Raw genomic sequence first — 18,937 nt, 5'->3', positions numbered from 1 at the left:
ACTGGTCTATAGCTGCCATAGAGCATGATTCCTCTGATGGATCTGGGTAAACTAAACCAAAAATCTTGTGGAAAGGATTCACCTTTCTATTTCGTCTACTCTAGATGCCATTAGGAACATTTGTGATTCATAGGAATAGGTCAAAATATCAACTTTCACAGGGGTTTGGAAGAAGTTGGGTGACTTTGAGGGGTTCAAGACTTCAGGGGAGCAAGTCACTGCAGATGGGTAGGAAAGAGCAAGAGAACTAGAATCAGGAGTGGAGCCTGAAGATGGGACTGACGGGCTGCAATCCGATGATGAAACCTGAATGGATGCGCAAAGAAAAGTGGTTTCCTGAGATGGAATGTACTCCTGGTGAAGATGCCGTCAAGATGGTTGAAATGACAATGAAGGATTTAGAATATTCCAGAAACTGAGTTGATAAATCTGTAGCAGGGTTTGAGAGGACTGACTCTAATTCTAGAAGTTCTCCCATGGCTCCAATGCTACCAAACAGCATTGCATGCTACAGAGAAATCCTCCATGAAAGGAAGAGTCCATTGATGAGGCAAACTCATTGTTGTCTTATTTAAGAAACTGCCACAGCCACCCCAACCTTCAGCGCCCACCACCCTGATGTCAGCAGCCATCACCATGGAGAGAAGACCCTCCAGCAGCAAAAAGATTACAACTCACTGAAAGCTCAGACGACGGTTAGCATTTTTTAGCGATAAAGTATTTTTAAATTAAGAAAAGTATATATTATTCTTTCGACATAATGCTGTATACACTTCATAGACGACAGTATCACGTAAACATAACTTCTATATACACCGGGAAGCCAAAACATTCACTGGACTCTCTTGATTGCAATACTGGCTTTACGGCAGTGGTTTGGAACCAAGCCCGCAGCACCTCTGAGCTGGGCCTGTACTATGTGATGAACGCTCTGCTGGCAGTGTCGGCACACTGGGAGGAGGCGACCTGCTCACTGGAGTAGGGCACAGGTGTAATGGTGTCCTGAAGTCCAGTTTGCACCCATTAGCAAGAGCTGACTATTCTAGTGTCATGCATTTTAGGAGCTGGTTGACTTTATATGGGTAGTTTGAGATCGGCCATGGTGCACACATTTAGATCACAGAAATCGACAAACGTCAGAAATCAGGTTTTCTTAGAGCTGGTCGTTAAACATTTATGGGTATGCGTGTGCGTGCCAACGTGTGTGTGCATGCGTGTGTGCATGCAGACAAGTGCGCATGTGCAGAGTTGCTAAAAATCACAAGGAAGCGGCCTAGCGACAGGCAGACCTGGTACTCCCTGCAGAAGGACACACGGTCTCGGCACACTCACCAGTCTGAGGTTCTTCATCGCCTGGGGGAACATGCCTTGGTGCAACTGTAGTTTGCCCACTTTCATTACCTGCACCCCTCTGACAGGATGGCTTCCGGGGAAAAAAATTCTGGAAGAAACCAAAGCGCAAACAGGGTCAGCAGCTCTCACCTTTGCAGTCGGCGTTCCATCAGGAGACCATGAAGGGGGGGGAGGGGCAGACCCCATTGACCCCTATCAAGAGGAAGCTAGCTGGGTGGTCAGGACGGGGTGGCATCCTGTGTTAGGAAAGAAATGACAGGACTGGAAAGTCTCTCTAATCAGCATGAGAGAAAGGAGACAAGGTCTGCGTTTCTCTCTGGGGGTGGGTGGGAGAGACCAGTTGATGAGCTTATACTCCAGCCTCTCCTGTGAGGCTCCAGCACCTAGAACGGCCTTTGAACAGAAGATGGCAGCTCAGTACATATTGAGTCGATGAATGAAGTGTTCACGACTCCCCACGGAGATACTACCATGCCCTCCTTTTAACTGCCAAGCCCTTGGAGTTCATCATGGCCCATCTTTCGTACAGGACCTGTGTATTTACTTATCATCTCACTGGATTACAGAGCTTTTATTCTGGCCCCCCATCTGTGTTCGCTATGATGTCCTGCATGCAGGAGGAGCTCAATACAAGCTTGACCTCTTTCCCACGTAACAGAATAGAAGAGGGTGTTGTAAGGAGAGCAGAGAATGAAAACGAAGGGCTATGCTCCAAACCTGATATAACTTCCATGTGATTCAACAAGAATTTATTATATCAGAGTCAATAAAATGTGTACAGTTTGGCCGCTTCTATCTCCCGCAACATCTATCCTTAGAGTCTACCAAACTCCTCCTATATGTACAGGATTGTTTCTGGGGCTGGAGGCTGTCTAGCTATAAGCTTTCCCCTCAAGGCCCAATAATCCCACCAGACACAAGACAAACATCCATACCACAGTTACAAAATATGACAGGAGAGGAAATGATTTTGTGCCCAAATGAGGCCTACCTTAGTACATGGTAATGCTCAGTTCAAGGGGATTGAATTACATTGAGAGAATAATGTAAGAGTTATGAAGAGAGAGAGGTGCTGGTGGTTGGTTGGACCGAAGGTTTCCTGGAGGAAGGAAACAAGATATAAACTGGCTCTCAAGGGTTTGGGCAAGCCTGGCTGGATGGGGAAAAGGGAAGCGCATTTACACTGCTAGCATGAGCAAGGGCACACTCCAAATGCTGCTTGTCCAAAGACCACAGGTTCTGCCCTAAGAGTCATGACTCACATAGGGCTTGCCATGTGCCAAGCTCTGCTCTGACCATTTCTCACTTGTGAACTCAGGGAACCACATTTAAGCTCTACTGTGTAAAAGAGAAGAGGCAGATCTACCAAGAGACACATATATTCTCTGGTAAGTGGACACACGTCTCCTTCTCATTCCTTCTCCCTGAACCTCAACTCTTCCCCACACAAAATGTGATATAGAAACTCCTTTCATTCGTGCTCTTCAAAAAGTGGAAAGCAGTCCTTGAGAGGGAGGTATTTCAATCAATAGAAGGTCGGCCATGCTTCTTTGAAAGAACTGCGAAGGGAGATGGAGGGGAGAAACAAAAGCAACACCTGGGTCTTGGATTTTTCTCCATCTCTTGAGTAGACCAGGAGATCAATCACTTCACCCCCCACCCCACAAAATGAACATCATTATCTACTTGTGTGGAAGAGATTTTAAGATTTGCAGACAAAAGGCTTAAGTACAGGACACCATTATCAGGAGGTAACTGCCCCGGACACTTTCCCTGAAAAGCACACCTGAATTTGGGATTTGATTTTATTGCTATGAATGTGGAATAATTAAATTTAAAGGCAAAAAGGAATTTTATACTAAAAATCATATCACGAAATGGATGTCTGTCATGTCAGTTAGCAGAAGGAAAGAAAAATCCTTGGTTCCATGCTGGGAGAGAAAGAGGCACATAATTATGCCCTGACAGGTACCTGCTCTTGTTGCTTAAAGATATTAAAAAAAACAAAGTGAAGTTCAGTCAGGAGAGGATGAGGGGAATGTGTCTGCGAGGGGGACTTGCACATAAATATTTATGGAGCAGTGTCGTGGCTCTGGCGAGCACTGACCACGTGCCTGGATTGTTTCTGGAAACCTCCCAGTTGCCATCTGGAATAACAATCACGACTACTTGCTGGAGTCGCACCCACAGCAACACCGGTGAAGCTCACTCCTGCTGGGAGAAGGTCCCCAGCAAGGGCACGTGGGTGACCGTGATAAGGAGAGAGGAGGGCCTGCCGGCTGTCTTCAATCATGGCACTACCAAAAATGAAGGCCAGCGAAGAGTCTGACCCAGGAATGGCCTCAGGGGGGCCTAGGAGTGTGGGGACCAAGGCAGGAGTCTGAGTGGGAAGGGGAAAGGGCAGGGGAGCCTATGAGATGCTGTGTTCTGTGCCCAGGGTGGTAGGGAATGAGAAGTCCCAGGAGAGTCCCTGCTCTGGCTGGGACATAGTCTAGTTGCAGAAGTGAGGCAGATAAAATCATGACATGGAGAGCAGTGTGAGGGCTGCCATGGCACAGACGTGGGGCTCCAGAAGCAGTAGAGCCCTCGGTGACCAGGGGAGGGTTCCTGGAGCCACATAACTTGAACTGGTCCAGACCAGAAGGGGCCATGGGCTCCTGGGACAGTTGTTGGGGCATTATAAATTCCTTTTCTGTAGGTACAATGCTAGCAATCATGCGCTCCTGAATGCTGGGCCTAGGAGGGAAAAACTGCCCTTGGTGTTTCTGTGGTGAGTAAGTGCCTAGGAAGGAATGTGTTTAAACAAGCAGAGCAAAGCAGCGGCACCCGTACTAGCTTTAACTCAGGCCCATAAGCACCAAGATTGTGCTGCCCTACTTTGCGAGGAGGCTGCAAATCCAGAAAGTGGAATGCCTCAAGCTCAAAGGCTATTGAAGTCCTGGTGGCAGGACCCGCACTGCTGGTCCTGCTGAGGTTTCCCCACATGATGTAATTACCAATTACACAGCTTCACTACAGGTAGCAGTCTGGCACTGAAAGCAGGAAAAAAACATTGATTGTTCGGGATGATTTTTTTTAGAACTGATGTAAAAGACGTGACTGAATTTAAAAGAAGAGCTTAACTTGCCTCTATAAACCGTATTTCATAGTAACCAAAGAGATCAAAGAATGATGGAGAATTTTATGATAAATGGATTACGTTGTTACCAACAGAACCCACTGATCAATGTTAGCATCCTTACAGTGTAAAAATCAGACATCGTGTGCTCTCTGATGTCATACAACAGGAATTATTCTGCACTACCTATAAAGCATCCTTGCCAAAAACAAAACTGAATTTAATCAAGTCCATGCAGTTAAATTCCATTTCATAGGAAAAACAAGTGATAGAGGATCAAATAAAAGCAACCAGCTAAACCGAGATATGGGAAATTCTATAGGACTTTGATGCAGAATTTCAACAGGTCAATGGCATGAAAAGAAAAAGATGGCAGGGGAGGAGAGCACTCTAGATTAAAAGAGACTCAAAAGATACAACAACCAAATGTCACATATAGACCTTGTGTATTTGACCTCAAACAAAACAATCATTAAAAGACATTTCTGGGAATTCTAGGAAATCTGAACATGAAACAGCATTGTTGGCATATAACGAAATGTCCACATTTTTCCAAGATGCAAGCTAATGAATGGATAAAATGATGTAATGTCTGAGATTTGATTTAAATTTCCTCAGCAGAATTTCTCTTCCAGCAATGGTGGATTAGTTCGTTTCAGACCGAACTCCTTGTTAAAAACAAGAAAAGTTAGACAAAATTTACAAAATAATTGTTTGAAGGTACCACAGACCCACTGAGGCCGAGGGATCTGGAGGAGTCAAAACTGCGGAAAGAACAGAAGCTCAAGAAGGTGATCCTTAAATTTGTTGCCACTTTTCCCTTTGCTGACTTGAACGCAGAGGCAGACAGGCTCAAGAGCTGAGCAGAGGTTTTGGCAGTCTCACAGAAACGGACATAGAAACGAGCTCAGGGTGCAACAAGGATGGAAAGGAGCCCTGGTAAACATCCTTGACTTTCATTTGTGACCTCCAAAGGGTAAGGTAAGAGTAGTAGTAACCCAGAAAGAGACCAGCCCTCACAAAGACTCGATCTGTTCAAACCCTGAATGGATTAAGGTGATCTGTTCCTACAAACTGCCAGAAGCAAAAGTAAATTCTCTTTGAAGTAAAATGTCATCCTGAACCTATAATTATTCCTGTTCAATGTCCAATTGCAAGACATTCAGTAAAATTATAACCAGGCATACAAAAAACAAAGGACTGTCTGAAAACCAAGAGAAAAAAAACACAGACAATGAAACAGACCTATAGGTACTCAACAAGTCAGGTCTTTAAACCAACAGGTCTTTAAATGTAAAAAGTATGTTTGACAACTTAAATAATAGAAAAGAACTTTAGCAAAAAATTAGAAATAAAAAATAACCAATGAAATTTCTGGAACTGAAAAATAGAAAACTGGAGTCAAGAACTCAATAGCTTAACATCAGATGCATCACAGCCAAAGAAAGAATTAGTAAACTGGAAGGCAGGTCAAAACATGGAGAGGCAATGAAATGGCAAATAAAGGACCCTGGTCTCATACATGTTAACTAGAATTTCAAATTAGGTTAGAAAGGGAATGGGGCTGAAGCAATATATGAAGCCATAATGGCTGAGAATTTCCAAAAGTAATAAAAGACAGCAAATAACAGATTCAGAAATGCTAAGAACTGCAAAATAGAATAAAACAATTCAACAAAAAGGGGGGAGGGATAAAATAAGTGTTGCAAAATTTTGATAATTATTGAATATGGATGAGGAATGTAAGAAAGTTCATCATATTACTCTATTTTTGTGTATGTTTGAAATTTTTCATAATAAAAAGACACTGGGTTTTACTTTTTCACTTTTGGGAATTATGGCCTCTGGCAGATAACTGCCTCAAGTTTAAAAAATTCTGGATTTTTAATGAATTGTAAGCCTCATATAGAAATGACATGGAAACTCACAGGGGACTGGGCCAAGGAAGCGTGAAAAGGCAGATGAAGTCATGTGATGTTCCTCAGGCTTGGCTTAAGTTAAACCAGCTGCTGTATGAAAGTTATTTATGCCTTTGTGGTAGGGTAGCTTCATTTGTAATATGTAACACTTTTGTTGCTGTTAGTTTAAAAAAGATAAAAAAGAAAAAAGATCCTAACATCGGGAAATGAAACCAAAGAAAGAAAAGATCATACCATCCTAGAAATTGCCTTAGAATAAGAACCATCTCTTACCATGAGCTTAATTAATTACACAGTCCAGAGAAGTGCTCTTCCCCGATGGGGGCAATGAATCCTTACTTCTCCATCACTCCTACTGCCTGCCTCGCTGGTGACAGGAAGATCAGAGCTATGAATTCTCACTTGTTTCCAAAAAAGGATGATCCTGGGTTCTGGCCTCAATTGAACCCTCACCTCCTGTTTTATCTGTGATATGTGTTGCTGGCCCCACATCACTGACAGGTGCATCTGCCACACCCCACCACCACCTACCCCTTGAGTATGAGAAAATAAAATTCATGTGCCTCTTATAATTCTATCATATATTACAACAGCATTTTAGAACATTACAGCGAGATTTTTGTCTCACTGCAATTAGATTTTTCTTGGGTTTATTTTATCCCACAAAATGAGTAAGCAGAATCATCTCCTTACACAAAGATTATATTTCTTTTTTTTTTTTTTAAAGATTATTTATTTATTTATTTGACAGAGAGACAGCGAAAGAGGGAACACAAGCAGGGGGAGAGGGAGAAGCAACTCCGTGGGAAGCCTGCTCCTGAGCAGGGAGCCCGATGTGGGGCTCGATCCCAGGACCCTGGCATCATGACCTGAGCTGAAGGCAGACGCTTAACGACTGAGCCACCCAGGTGCCCCCACAAAGATTATATTTCTAACGCCTCTTAATTTCCACTAAATAGAGGTCCTCCACCCAAAAGGCAGGACTTTCTTACTCTAAGAAGTTTAACAATTTATGGTTGTTGGTACATTATCTATTGTTATAAAGAAACTCTAAATCAGAGAAGAACAAAAGAGCTTTTTGTTTATTTTAAATGTTTATGTAATTCGGGTTCAGAAGCAGAGGTTTTACAGTAGATAAATTCGAATGAAAGAGTTAGGACATTCAGGCTCAAGACCTGCTTCTTCCAAGTAGTTTGTTGATGGACCACTTCACATCACAATTAACCTGATGCTAAGACAAGGAGTGGGAGAACATTTAGAAATATTCGCAACTACATATAAACACAAGCTAGTATCATTAAGTGTCCAGGGCTAGTGAACGTATGGTAATCAAATATAACACACTGTTATATCCACACTGAAATAAACAATGGGGAAAAATTGCCTGATTTTATTGCAAAGTTAAAAAAAAAAAAAGTGGCCCAATAGCATAAAAATGGTTATTTCCAACAGCCAAAGGGCCCACTTGGATCACCTGTATGTTTCCCTGTTTTTTTTTTTTTTTTTTTTAAATGCAAGCTGAATGGGTAGGAATGCAGAGAGAAGCCTGGTAGGATGGTGGTAGTTGAGATGATACTGGATGAGGGGCACAGAGCTGCCTTGTTAAAGAAATGCTTCTGTTGCAGATGGGGTTAAATTTTGAACCTGAAAGTTTGTGTTTTCATCTTCTTTTTGAAAAGTGAACCTCAGGGGTGCCTGGGTGGCTCAGTCGTTAAGCGTCTGCCTTTGGCTCAGGTCATGATCCCAGGGTCCTGGGATCGAGCCCCGCATCGGGCTCCCTGCTCAGTGGGGAGTCTGCTTCTCCCTCTCCCCCTGCTTGTGTTCCCTCTCTGTGTCTCTCTCTGTCAAATAAATAAAATCTTAAAAAAAAAAAAAGTGAACCATGAACACATTGCCTGTATCATATTTGTAACTTGCAAATTACGTTTGACTATTTTCATGTCATGCTGGATTCATGCACAATTTTCTCACCCACTTGCCAGTCCTGCTCATGAGCAGCCTGGGCCCCCGGCAGTTTGGCTACCAGCAGGGAGGCCATGTGGTGCTGCTCACAGAGCTGGTACTCCCTGTAGCGCAGTGGTAAGGACTGGTCAGAATCCTCCAGGCAGATAGGGTGGTACTCCACTGTATGCAAATAGTTTCCTTTAATGCTCATAATGGGGACAGTGCTTTCCTGTGTCTGGCTTTTGCCCATTTCGTGTCTTGCAGTCCTCTTTTTTAGGGTGTAAAATACTTAACAATATTTAGAAGTATTTCAAAAAGGCTGGCCAGCATGACTGAAATATAAAAAGAAATGTAATAAAATGCTGGCAAGATAGTAAAGAAATGTCAGGCCAAAATCTAAGTGAAGAGGGACCCCTGAGAAGTAAGTAGAATGGTACAACTATGGTATGCTCATATGCTGGAGCCTCTGGCTTCCTCTGCTTTTGTTTGTTTTTTTGTTTTAAGCTTGGGGGGCATAAGAGCAAGTCCAGTGTCTACCTAACATCACAGGGTCTAACAGAGAATCCTCCCTTCTTGCCAATTGCAGGAGACAGACTACATTGAAAAGAGTCAAGGTAAGGCCAACAGAAAGCCAGAAGCCAGTAGAATAATATCCTCAATGTGCCCAGCACAAAGAATTCCTGTATCCTCAAAAATATCTTTCACGAATCTGAGTGTACAGGTAAAGGGTTCAGGGTTGCTTTCTGAGGTGAAGAAAATGTTCTAAAATTGAATGTGGCGATGGCTGCACATGTCTTTGAATATAATGAATTGTATGCTTTTGATGGGTAAATTGTATGGTTCTATGAATTATATTTCTTTTTTAAAAGATTTTATTTACGTATTTGACAGAGAGAGAGCGTAAGCAGGGGGAGGGGCAGAGGGAGAGGAAGAAGCAGACCTCCCGCTGAGTGGAAAGCCTGATATGGGGTTCCACCTCAGGACCCTGAGATCATGACCTGAGCAAAAGGCAGATGCTTAACTGACTGAGCCACCCAGGTGCCCTCTATGAATTATATTTCAATAAACTATTAAAAAAAGAATGAGACATTAGTACACCCACCCAAAATAAAATACTGAGATATAAATCTAAAGAAATATGTACAAGCTCTATATAAGAAAAACTAAAAATTTCTGATGAATGAAATCAAAGAACTAAATAAATGGGAAAGTAGTCCATGTGTATTGATAAGAAGACTCAATACTGTCAAGATGTCAGTTTTTCCCAACTTGGTTTATTGATTCGATGCAATCCCAATCAAAGTCCCAGGAAGTTATTTTGTGGATGTCAGTAAACTGATTCTAAGTTTACATGGAGGCAAAAAGACCCAGAATACCCAACATAACACTGGAGAAGAACAAAGTTGGAGGAATCAATATAACCAACTTCAAGACTGATTCTAAAGCTATAGTAATCAAGATGGCACGGTACTGATGAAAGAACAAGCAGATCAAGGGAACAGAGCAGGGAGCTCTGAAAGACCCACATATGTACAGTTGACTGACCTTTGACGAAGAAGCAAAGGTAACACAATGGAGCAAAGACAGGTGTTTTCAACAAATGGTGCTGAAGCAACCGAACATCCACATTGCAAAAAACAAACAAATGCAGACCCAGGTCTTATGCCCTTCACAAAAGTGAACTCAAAATGGATCATAGATCTAAATGTAAAATGCAAGCCATGAAACTGCTAGCAGACAACCCAGGGGAAAGCCTAGATAATTTTGGGTATGGTGATACCCTTTTTTAAAATTTTTTAAGATTTTTCATTTATTTATTTGACAGAGAGAGCACACGCGCACAAGCAGGGGGAGCGGCAGGCAGAGGGAGAGGGAGAAGCAGGCTCCCTGCTGAGCAAGGGGCTCGATCCCAGGACCCCAGGATCATGACCTGAGCCAAAGGCAGACGCTTAACCAACTGAGCCACCCAGGCATCCCCAATGATGCCTTTTTAGATACAACACCGAAGACATGATCGAGGAAAGAAATAACTGATAAGCTGGAAAACTGAAAGCTTCTGCTCCGCAAAAGACACTGTCAAGAGAATGAGAAGGTAAGCCACAGACTGAGAGAAAATATTTACAAGACACATCTGATAAAGGATTGTTACCCTAAATATACAAAGAACTCTTAAAACTCAACATAAAGAAAAACTGAAAAAAATGAAAAAAAAGAGAACAGACATCTCACCAAAGAAGAGATACAGATGGCAAATTAGCCTATGAAAAGATGCTTCTATTAGATGTCATTGGGGAAATGCAAATTAAAACAATGAGATACCACTTCGCATCTAGTAGAATGACCAAAATCCAGAACACTGACACTACCAGATGCTGGTGAGGATGCGAAACAACAGGAACTCTCCTTCATTGCTGGTGGGGATGCAAAATGGTGCAGCCACTTTGGAAGACAGTTTGGTGGTTTCTTATAAAACTAAACATACTAAATAAACTAAACCATAGGATCTAGGAATCATGCTCCTTGGTATTTACCCAAAGGGGTTGAGAACTTATGTTTGAGAACTTATGTCCATACAAACACACATATTAACTTACAGCAGCTTTATTCATAACTGCCAAAACTTGGAAGTAACCAAGATGCCTTTCGGTACATGAATGAATAAATAAACTGTGGTCCATCCAGACAATGGAATATTATCTAGTACTGAAAACAAATGACCTATTAAACCATGAAAAGACATGAACAACTTTATATGCATATTACTAAGGGAAAGAAGCCAATCTACATTGGCTACATTTCGAAGGTGTGACATTCTGGAAAATGCAAAACTATGGAGAAAAAAAAAATCAGTGACTTCTGGGGGGTGCAAGGGAGGGATGAACAGGTGAAGCTCAGAGGATTTTTAGGGTAGTGAAAACATATGATACCATAATGATGTACACATCATTATACATTTGTCCAAATTCATAAAATGTACAACACTGACAGTGACCCCTAATGTAAACTATGGACTCTGGTGATAATGATGTGTCAGTGTTGTAACAAATGTTCCACCCTGGTGGGGAATGTGGGTAATACAGGAAGCTGTGCGTGTGTGGGGGTAGGGAACATATGGGAAATCTCTGTACCTTCAATTCTGCTGTGCACTTAAAACTGCTGTAAAAAAAATAAGAGTCTTTAAAAAAAAAAGGGAGAAGACGAAATAGAGACATTTTTGAAAAAACAAAAACTGAGAATTTGTCATCAGCAGATCTTAACAAAAGGAATTTCTAAAGGATGTACTTCTGGAAGAAGGAAAGTGAGCCAAGATGGAAGGTCTAAGGTACAAGTAGGAATGAAGAACAAAGAGAATGCCGAATATGGGCAAACCTACAAACAGACAAAACAGTCTTGTGGGAGTTAAAAATATGGTAAAAATAAAAATATACAATAATCATAGTATACATGTCAATAGTAAAGAAAACAGGATTCAAGTACCCTAAAGTCCTTCTCTATCCAGGAAAAACATAGGGCAGTTATATGCACACTTTATAACTCTTTAAACAGCTCATGTGTGATTTATATACCCTTTGGAATGTATGATATATTTAACAATAAAAAGTCTTAAAACCTGATTTAATGCTCTGTTTTAATTTCAAGGTACAAAGCCAGTGTGTAAAGAACAATTAGGTTAATAGATAATCTAGGGATTTAATGATCTCCAAAGATTGAATGTTGAATCAAGAAGGGAACGCTGTGGTTTAAAAAAATGTACATATCTTACCCTTGTTTGGAGGGAAAAATGATACTCATAAAAAATTAAAAATTCATAAAAAGCTGCATAATCTAGTTGTAAATAGATGAAATACAGTTTGCCATCAATAATCTTACCAAGCTGTATGTCTGTATCTAACACTACAAGTGTTGTTGACATGTATTCCAGAAATACGACTGGTCCTTTTATTGAAATCAGCTGATACAGATGCCAAGTACTTGAGAGCCCAGAGGCCTTGAAGAAGCGTAAACTCCCAGAGCACAGGTGTTGGGAGGTTCTGGAATGTGGTGCTGGGAAGTAGAAATGTTCTCTCTTCTTTGGTGATTTAAAAAAAAAAAAAAAGTCTGTTGGGGCATAAAAGTTGGCAGTGCTAAGATGCAGCCTCATGAGAATGTGAGTCTACAGCAGGGTTGGCAAAGTATGGTGCCAAGGCCAGATCCCCCCTGTGGCATGTTTTCACAAATAGTTTGGTGCACAGCCACATCCACTCCTTTGTAGACGGTCGGTGGCTCCCTTCCTGACACATCAGCAAGACTTAGGAGTTGTCCGTATGGCTTGCAAAGCCTAACACACTTACCACCTAGCTCTGTACAGAAAAAGCTGGCAGACACCTGGTCTGTAGTAAAGGACTTTCTAGAAGAAAGAGGCTGGAGAGAGGATTGCATACAAAAGAAAAAAAAAAACTCTATAATGGGTAACTATGAATATGTGCTGGAAATGTGACTGTCTAGTTGTTTTTGTCACTAGTAACAATAATGATGATTAGAATAGATACAGTTAGAGCCCTTGCTACATATCAGGTCCTGATCTAAGGACTCTACCCGCTTTAGATCAGTTTTTTTTTTTTTAACATTTTATTTATTCACTTGTCAGAGAGAGAGGGAGAGTGTGCACACAAGCAGGGGGAGAGGCAAGCAGAGGGAGAAGCAGGCTCCCCGCTAAGCAGGGAGTCTGAAGTGGGACTTGATCCCAGGACTCTGGGATCATGACCTGAGCAGAAGGCAGACGCTTAACTGACTGTAGCTCAATTTATTTCCAAACAACCCTATGCATATAAACTTTGGTAAAGATGGTATGAAGTGATCAGAGTCTTCTCTGCAAAAATGAGTATAAAACTGGACAGAATTGCCAAAAGCAACCACCTCAGGGCATCAGAAATTGACCAAAGGTAGACTTGTTCATTCTTAACAAACAAAAAACCAGCTAGAGCTTGATAAGCAAAGCAAGAGTCGCTGGTCTGCTTGCCTGGAGCTATTCCTATCCACCACCCTCCCCACAGTCCTAAAAGAACTGAGACAAGCTCTCCATACATAGCATCTGGGTAACTAGGAAATTGCACATCCATAAGGGGGCGCAAGAAAGCCTGACAAAAAGTAGAAGCCAAGGGAGAGGACTACAACTTTGACCTGCACACACCTTGCCACACACGGCAGAGGAAGGGAAGCCTTTTAGGTTAAACATGTTTGAGCAACACCCCTGTCCACGTCACTGGCTGCCCACTACGCAATCACAGGGGAGACCTCTAGGGAGCTAGGGCTAAAACAAAAAACTGAGCAAAGACATCATTAATAAGCTATACCCTACACTCCACAGTTTACATCCAAAAAAGTTACAAAACCACCACAACAATCTTCAGAACAATAAAACAGAATGCAGAGTTAATGTTATTTTACAAGTTCGGTTTTCAATTAAAAAAATTATTAGGCTGCAGTGGGGAGTGAAATGGCCCCCAAATAAAGCTACAATCTAATCTGCACAGCCTGTGAATATGTCACCTCACACAGCAAAGCAAACTCTGCAGGTGTGATTAAGGTCAAAACATTTGAGAGGGGAAGAGTAGCCTAGGTCACCCAGGTGGGTCCCATCTAATTTCACGAATCTGGAAAAGCAGAAACCCATCCCCAGCTGGGTCAGAGAAAGAGCTGTGATGGTGAAAGCAGGGTCAGAGGATCGTTATGTTGTTAGCTTTGAAATTCAGAAAGGGAACCAAGAACCAAGGAATATGAGCAGCCTCCAAAAGCTGGACAACTTAAGGGAAGAGGTTTTTCTATAAAACCCTTAGGAAGGATCACAGCCCCACTGACACCTTGATTTTAGCCCAGAGAGACCTGTGTCAGGCTTCTGACCTACAGAACTACAAGATAATACATTTGTGTCATTTGAAGCCACTGAGTTTGTGATCATTTATTACAGCAACAAAAGAAAACTTGTAATACATACTGTAAAAGACAGGGAATCGTACTTAAGAACACAGCTGTCAAAAGAAATGGACTCCGGGTGGACTCAGATATTAGATTTAGAAAGAAAAATCATTAAAGCAACTATGATAAATATTTCCAAATAATTAAATTATATTCAAAGAATTAAAGGAAAACAGTTTTCAAAAAAAGGTGGTGGGAGGAAGTTCTGATTGAGAAGTAAAACCTGTAAAAAAGAACCGAATATAAATTCTAGAGTTGAAATGAAAAGTTCATCAGAGGGACTCAGAGTTGACATGGTAGGTGAAATCATCAGAAAAAATCAGAAGCCAGATCAATGAAATATCGAATCAGCAGAACAGAGAGAAAAATAATTGAAGAAAAATAGAACACTCAGATACCTCTGAGAAGTCAGGTATATCCCGAAACACGAGAAGAAAGGGAAGGGGGCAGGAAAAATAGAAACAATTATGTCCAAAACCTTCCCAAATTTAATGAACACAAAATTTAATTAATATAAATTTAAAATTTAACTAATACAAAATATTAGCCCATAGATCCCAAGAAGCTCAACTATCTCCAAGTAAAATAAATGCAAGGAGAATCTATCTAGACACATCATAGTTAAACTGTTCAAAATTAAAGAGAAAATACTGAAAGGAGCAAAAACAAAAACAAAAACAAAAACAAAACAAAAACAAAAACACCTCACCAACCAGAAGGGAAACAGCAGACTTCTCACCAGAAACCATGGAGACAAAATACAAAAGAATAACAATGCTAAAAGAAATAAGCTGTCAACTAAGAAATCTGTACTTAAACTATCCTTCAAAAGCAAAGGTGAATGCAGTCAAGATGTTGATTCTCCTCAAACTGATCTATAGTGCAATAAAAATTAGTGTAATAAAAAAATCTATAGTTGTAATAAAAATACCAACATGAAATCCGTAGATATACACAGGCTGGTTCTAGAATGTATATGGAAATTTAAAGACACCAGAAGAGTCAAAACAATTTTAAAAAAAGAATAAAAGAGGATTCACATAAGAAAATTTAAGATTTACTATAAAGCTATAGTAATTAAAACAGTGTGGTATTGGCAAAGAGACAGATAAATGAAACAATAGATATTTCAAAAATAGAATTACACAAATATGGCCAATGCATTTTGGACAAAGACACAAAAACAATGTAGTAAGACAGTTATTTCAACCATCCGTAGGAAAAAAAATGAACTTTGACCTGAACTTTATACCTTATACCAAGATCCATTATGAGCCCATTAACTCAAAATGGATTATCAATCTAAATGTATAATGTACGATTATACAACTTAAAAAAAAAAGATATAGGAGAAAATCTTCATGGTCTTGTGTTAGGCAAAGATTTCTTACATATAACACAAACAATTTTTTTGTCAAAAAATTGACATTGGAATTTGTAAAAATTAAATGTCCCCTATAAAAGATAGAAAGAATAAAAACAAGCTAAAGACTGGGTGAAATTATCTTCAAAATATACATCTAAGACTTCTAACCAACATATACAAAGAACTCTTACAACTCAGTAATAATAAAGCATAAACAAAAAAAATGAAAAATGGGCAAAATATTTGACAGGTATTTCAGAAAAAAAATACGAATGGCAAGTCAGTACCTGAAGAGATGCTCAAAATAATTAGTCATCAGAGTAATGTTTTACAGTACCACTGTATACCCACTGGAAGGGCTAGAATCAAAAGAAACTAACAATATTATTTTGTATGTGTTGGCAAGGATATAGAGGAACTGGAACTCCCATACACTGTGAGGGGAAGTAGAATGGTACAAGTGCTTTGGAAAACATTTTGGTGACTTCTTAAAAAGTTACACAGAAGACAAATAACGCAACTGAAATGAACAAAGGATGTGAACAGATATTTCTCTTCGAAGAAGAATAGAAGAATTCCACTTCATTTCCAAGAAGATACACAAATGGCTAATAAACACATGAAAAGATGTTTAACATCACTAGTCATTAGGTAAATGCAAATCAAAACTATAGCGAGTTGCCCCTCACACCTACTATGGCTGTAAGAGCCAGTGCTGGTGAGGATGTGGAGAGACTGGAACTTTCATACACTGCTGGTGAAAATGCAAAATGGTGCAGCCACTTTGGAAAATGGTCTGGCAGATACTATTCTGTTGTATATTGTCTCATCCCATTTACTGAAATGTCCAAAATAGGCACATCCATAGAGACATACAGTAGATTAGTGGTTTTCAGGGAACGGGGAGAGAGAGAGGAGAAGGCTGGGGCTACCAGGTCTATGACATTTTGGTACAGCCACCTGAAAGGACCAAGGCAGCCCCCAAATTCCATTACTAGGATATCCATTCAGGAGGAATGAAAACATGCCCACATAAGGACTTATATGCCAGTGTTCATTTCAGTATTATTCAAAATAGCCAAAAAAAAAAGTGGAAATAGCCCAAATAACTGGTGAATGGGTAAAAAAGATGCGCTTGAGCCATACAATGCAATACTATTCTGCCACAAAAGGAACAAAGTACTGATACACACTGCATCACAGATGAACCTCAAAAACAGCCTAAGCAAAAGAAACTAGATAAGACTACATATTATAGGATTCCATGTATGTGAAATTTCTAGAAAGTCTAGAGTTGTGGTGGCCTGCGGCTGGGCATGGAGGTAGGAACCAACACAAACAGGTGCAAAGGTGCAAGGGAACCTTTGCGGGTGACAGAAATATTTAAAAAATGGATGGATGGTGGTGCTCATTTGCACAACTGCAAAAATGTCTACAATTTATAGAGCTGTACACTTAAAACGGCTGAATTTTATGGTATGTAAATCACGCTTCAAACAAGCTGTTAAAAAGAAACATCAAACCACCTTCTGAACCTGGAACTATCACCATTTTACCACTGGGGAAACTGAAGCCCAGAGAGATTAGGGAACTAGCTAGAAAATGGCAGGAGTAGGAGTTGATCACAGGCAAAATGGCTGCGTCCTTAGCCACAAATCAGACCTGTGTAATCTGCTAAGTATAAAAGTGCAGTCCTCGGAACATGGCGAAAAGTCCTGCCCCCTTCCCACAGGCAGTCATTTTCCATAAATACAAAGAGAACTATCACACGTGGAGTGTTATCCTATAAGCCTGACTCTGAGCAAGGACCATTCCTCCCCTCCATTCCCTGTGATTAGCACAACAATCTGCCAGGTAGTTACGATCATCCTCTACTGTACAAATTAGGAAACCGGGCACAAAGAAATTAAACAATTTGTTTAAGATCGCATAGCTAGTAGTTAGTTTGGGTGGAATTTAAATCAGGGTCTGACTCCAAAATCTCTATAATGCTTCAATTTCTCACAAAAATGGATTCCTCTTTTAAACATGTTATTTCCTCTCATTACTATCTGGCCTTTTTACACTAAAATACGTAATTTTGCAAAAAGTAATGTGCTTTTTAATGGATTCCCTGAATGTCACAAACCATGTCTATAAGAGAAAATACATTTTTTGCTACCTGTGTATGTAAAGCTTTCTTTGCTAATGGATGGATCCTCCTTTCACATTATTGAAAGCTAGACAGGCACAGAAAACTAGTTCTCTACCCCTCCCTCTGAAACCCAAATATATATATCACTCCCTCTAAATTATAGAAATACGCATTCATTTTATATACTTAATTATATTATCAAATCCCTCAAGAGGTCAAAATTACTTGTTCCTTTAATCTTGTTTCTAGAAGAGCCACTGCAGCCATGACATCTTTTTTCATGCTTATCAACTTGTAAGATTTTGACATTTTTCAGTAATGCAGACATTATACACAAATATACATAGCGCACACACGGTATTTTTTCAAAAGGAGGAAGAAGGGAGAGGAGATCAAGGAAGAGTAAATGTTCACAAAAAGAAGGGTAGTGTGTTCCTCCTCTTTGGGGACTTGTTTATTCTGCCACTGTCGAAGGGGAAGTGAATCAAGAATTCAGACACACTACAGAAGTAGCAAAACCATTTGGATTTAACTTGGCTTCAAGAAACCTCTAGCAATAACTTTTCTTCTGAGGGGATAATTAATGACATGCTTGCTCTTTTCCCCATTTAATGTGGGGAGCATGACTGCCTGTGACAAAATCAGTGATCAGTCAGGGTACTCAGTCAAAAAGGCATCTAAAAAGTTACCTCTGATAGAACACTTCCAATTTACTATCAAAATGCCTATCAAGACACAAATATAGATTTTAAAAAATCACAATATAACTTAAAACTAGTACTAATAGCCAACCTAATGCCAGAGTCTAGGATGTGTTCTTAGCCACAACTTTGCTCAGAACAATGCATAGTAAAACATCAGCTGGATAAGCATGTTTGCTTGAAAGTGTTGGGAAGGTTCCCTTCCTACTAGCTGAATCATGGACCAGAAATGCAAGTTTGGACCAAGCAGGAATCTGTGCAGCTGTCCGTGCATTATGGGGAGGCTGGCTTTTGTAGTAGCCAAGGTCAGTCATCTGGGACCCCTTTCTCCTTTAGCCAATTCAGACCTTTGTTCCAAAAATAGGGTAGGAGTAGAGTTAAGGGGCAAGAGTGGAGGAGTAGGTGTGTCACAGCAAATACTGACAAGAGCAGGTGCCCTAAATAACA

The 18,937-nt window shown here is 40.5% G+C and overlaps 1 protein-coding gene across 8 annotated transcripts in view; it reads right to left on the bottom strand.

The window, feature by feature from the left end:
* The window catches only part of SMYD3 (SET and MYND domain containing 3), a 698,417-nt gene that overhangs the window by 14,781 nt on the left and 664,699 nt on the right, over positions 1–18,937 (bottom strand). For all 8 annotated transcript variants that reach the window (XM_025877938.2, XM_073899893.1, XM_073899894.1 and 5 more), the window contains one exon: positions 1,333–1,441. In XM_025877938.2, coding sequence (XP_025733723.1) covers positions 1,333–1,441 — 109 coding nt within the window. The remainder of the gene's footprint in view (positions 1–1,332; positions 1,442–18,937) is intronic.

The sequence above is a fragment of the Callorhinus ursinus genome, unplaced genomic scaffold (assembly GCF_003265705.2).
Source record: "Callorhinus ursinus isolate GAN/ISIS: 27379988/994484 unplaced genomic scaffold, GSC_fseal_2.0 scaffold13, whole genome shotgun sequence".
NCBI lineage: Eukaryota > Metazoa > Chordata > Mammalia > Carnivora > Otariidae > Callorhinus > Callorhinus ursinus.
The sequence above is the reverse complement of the archived record's forward strand: the minus strand, read 5'-3'. Positions and strand labels throughout refer to the sequence as shown.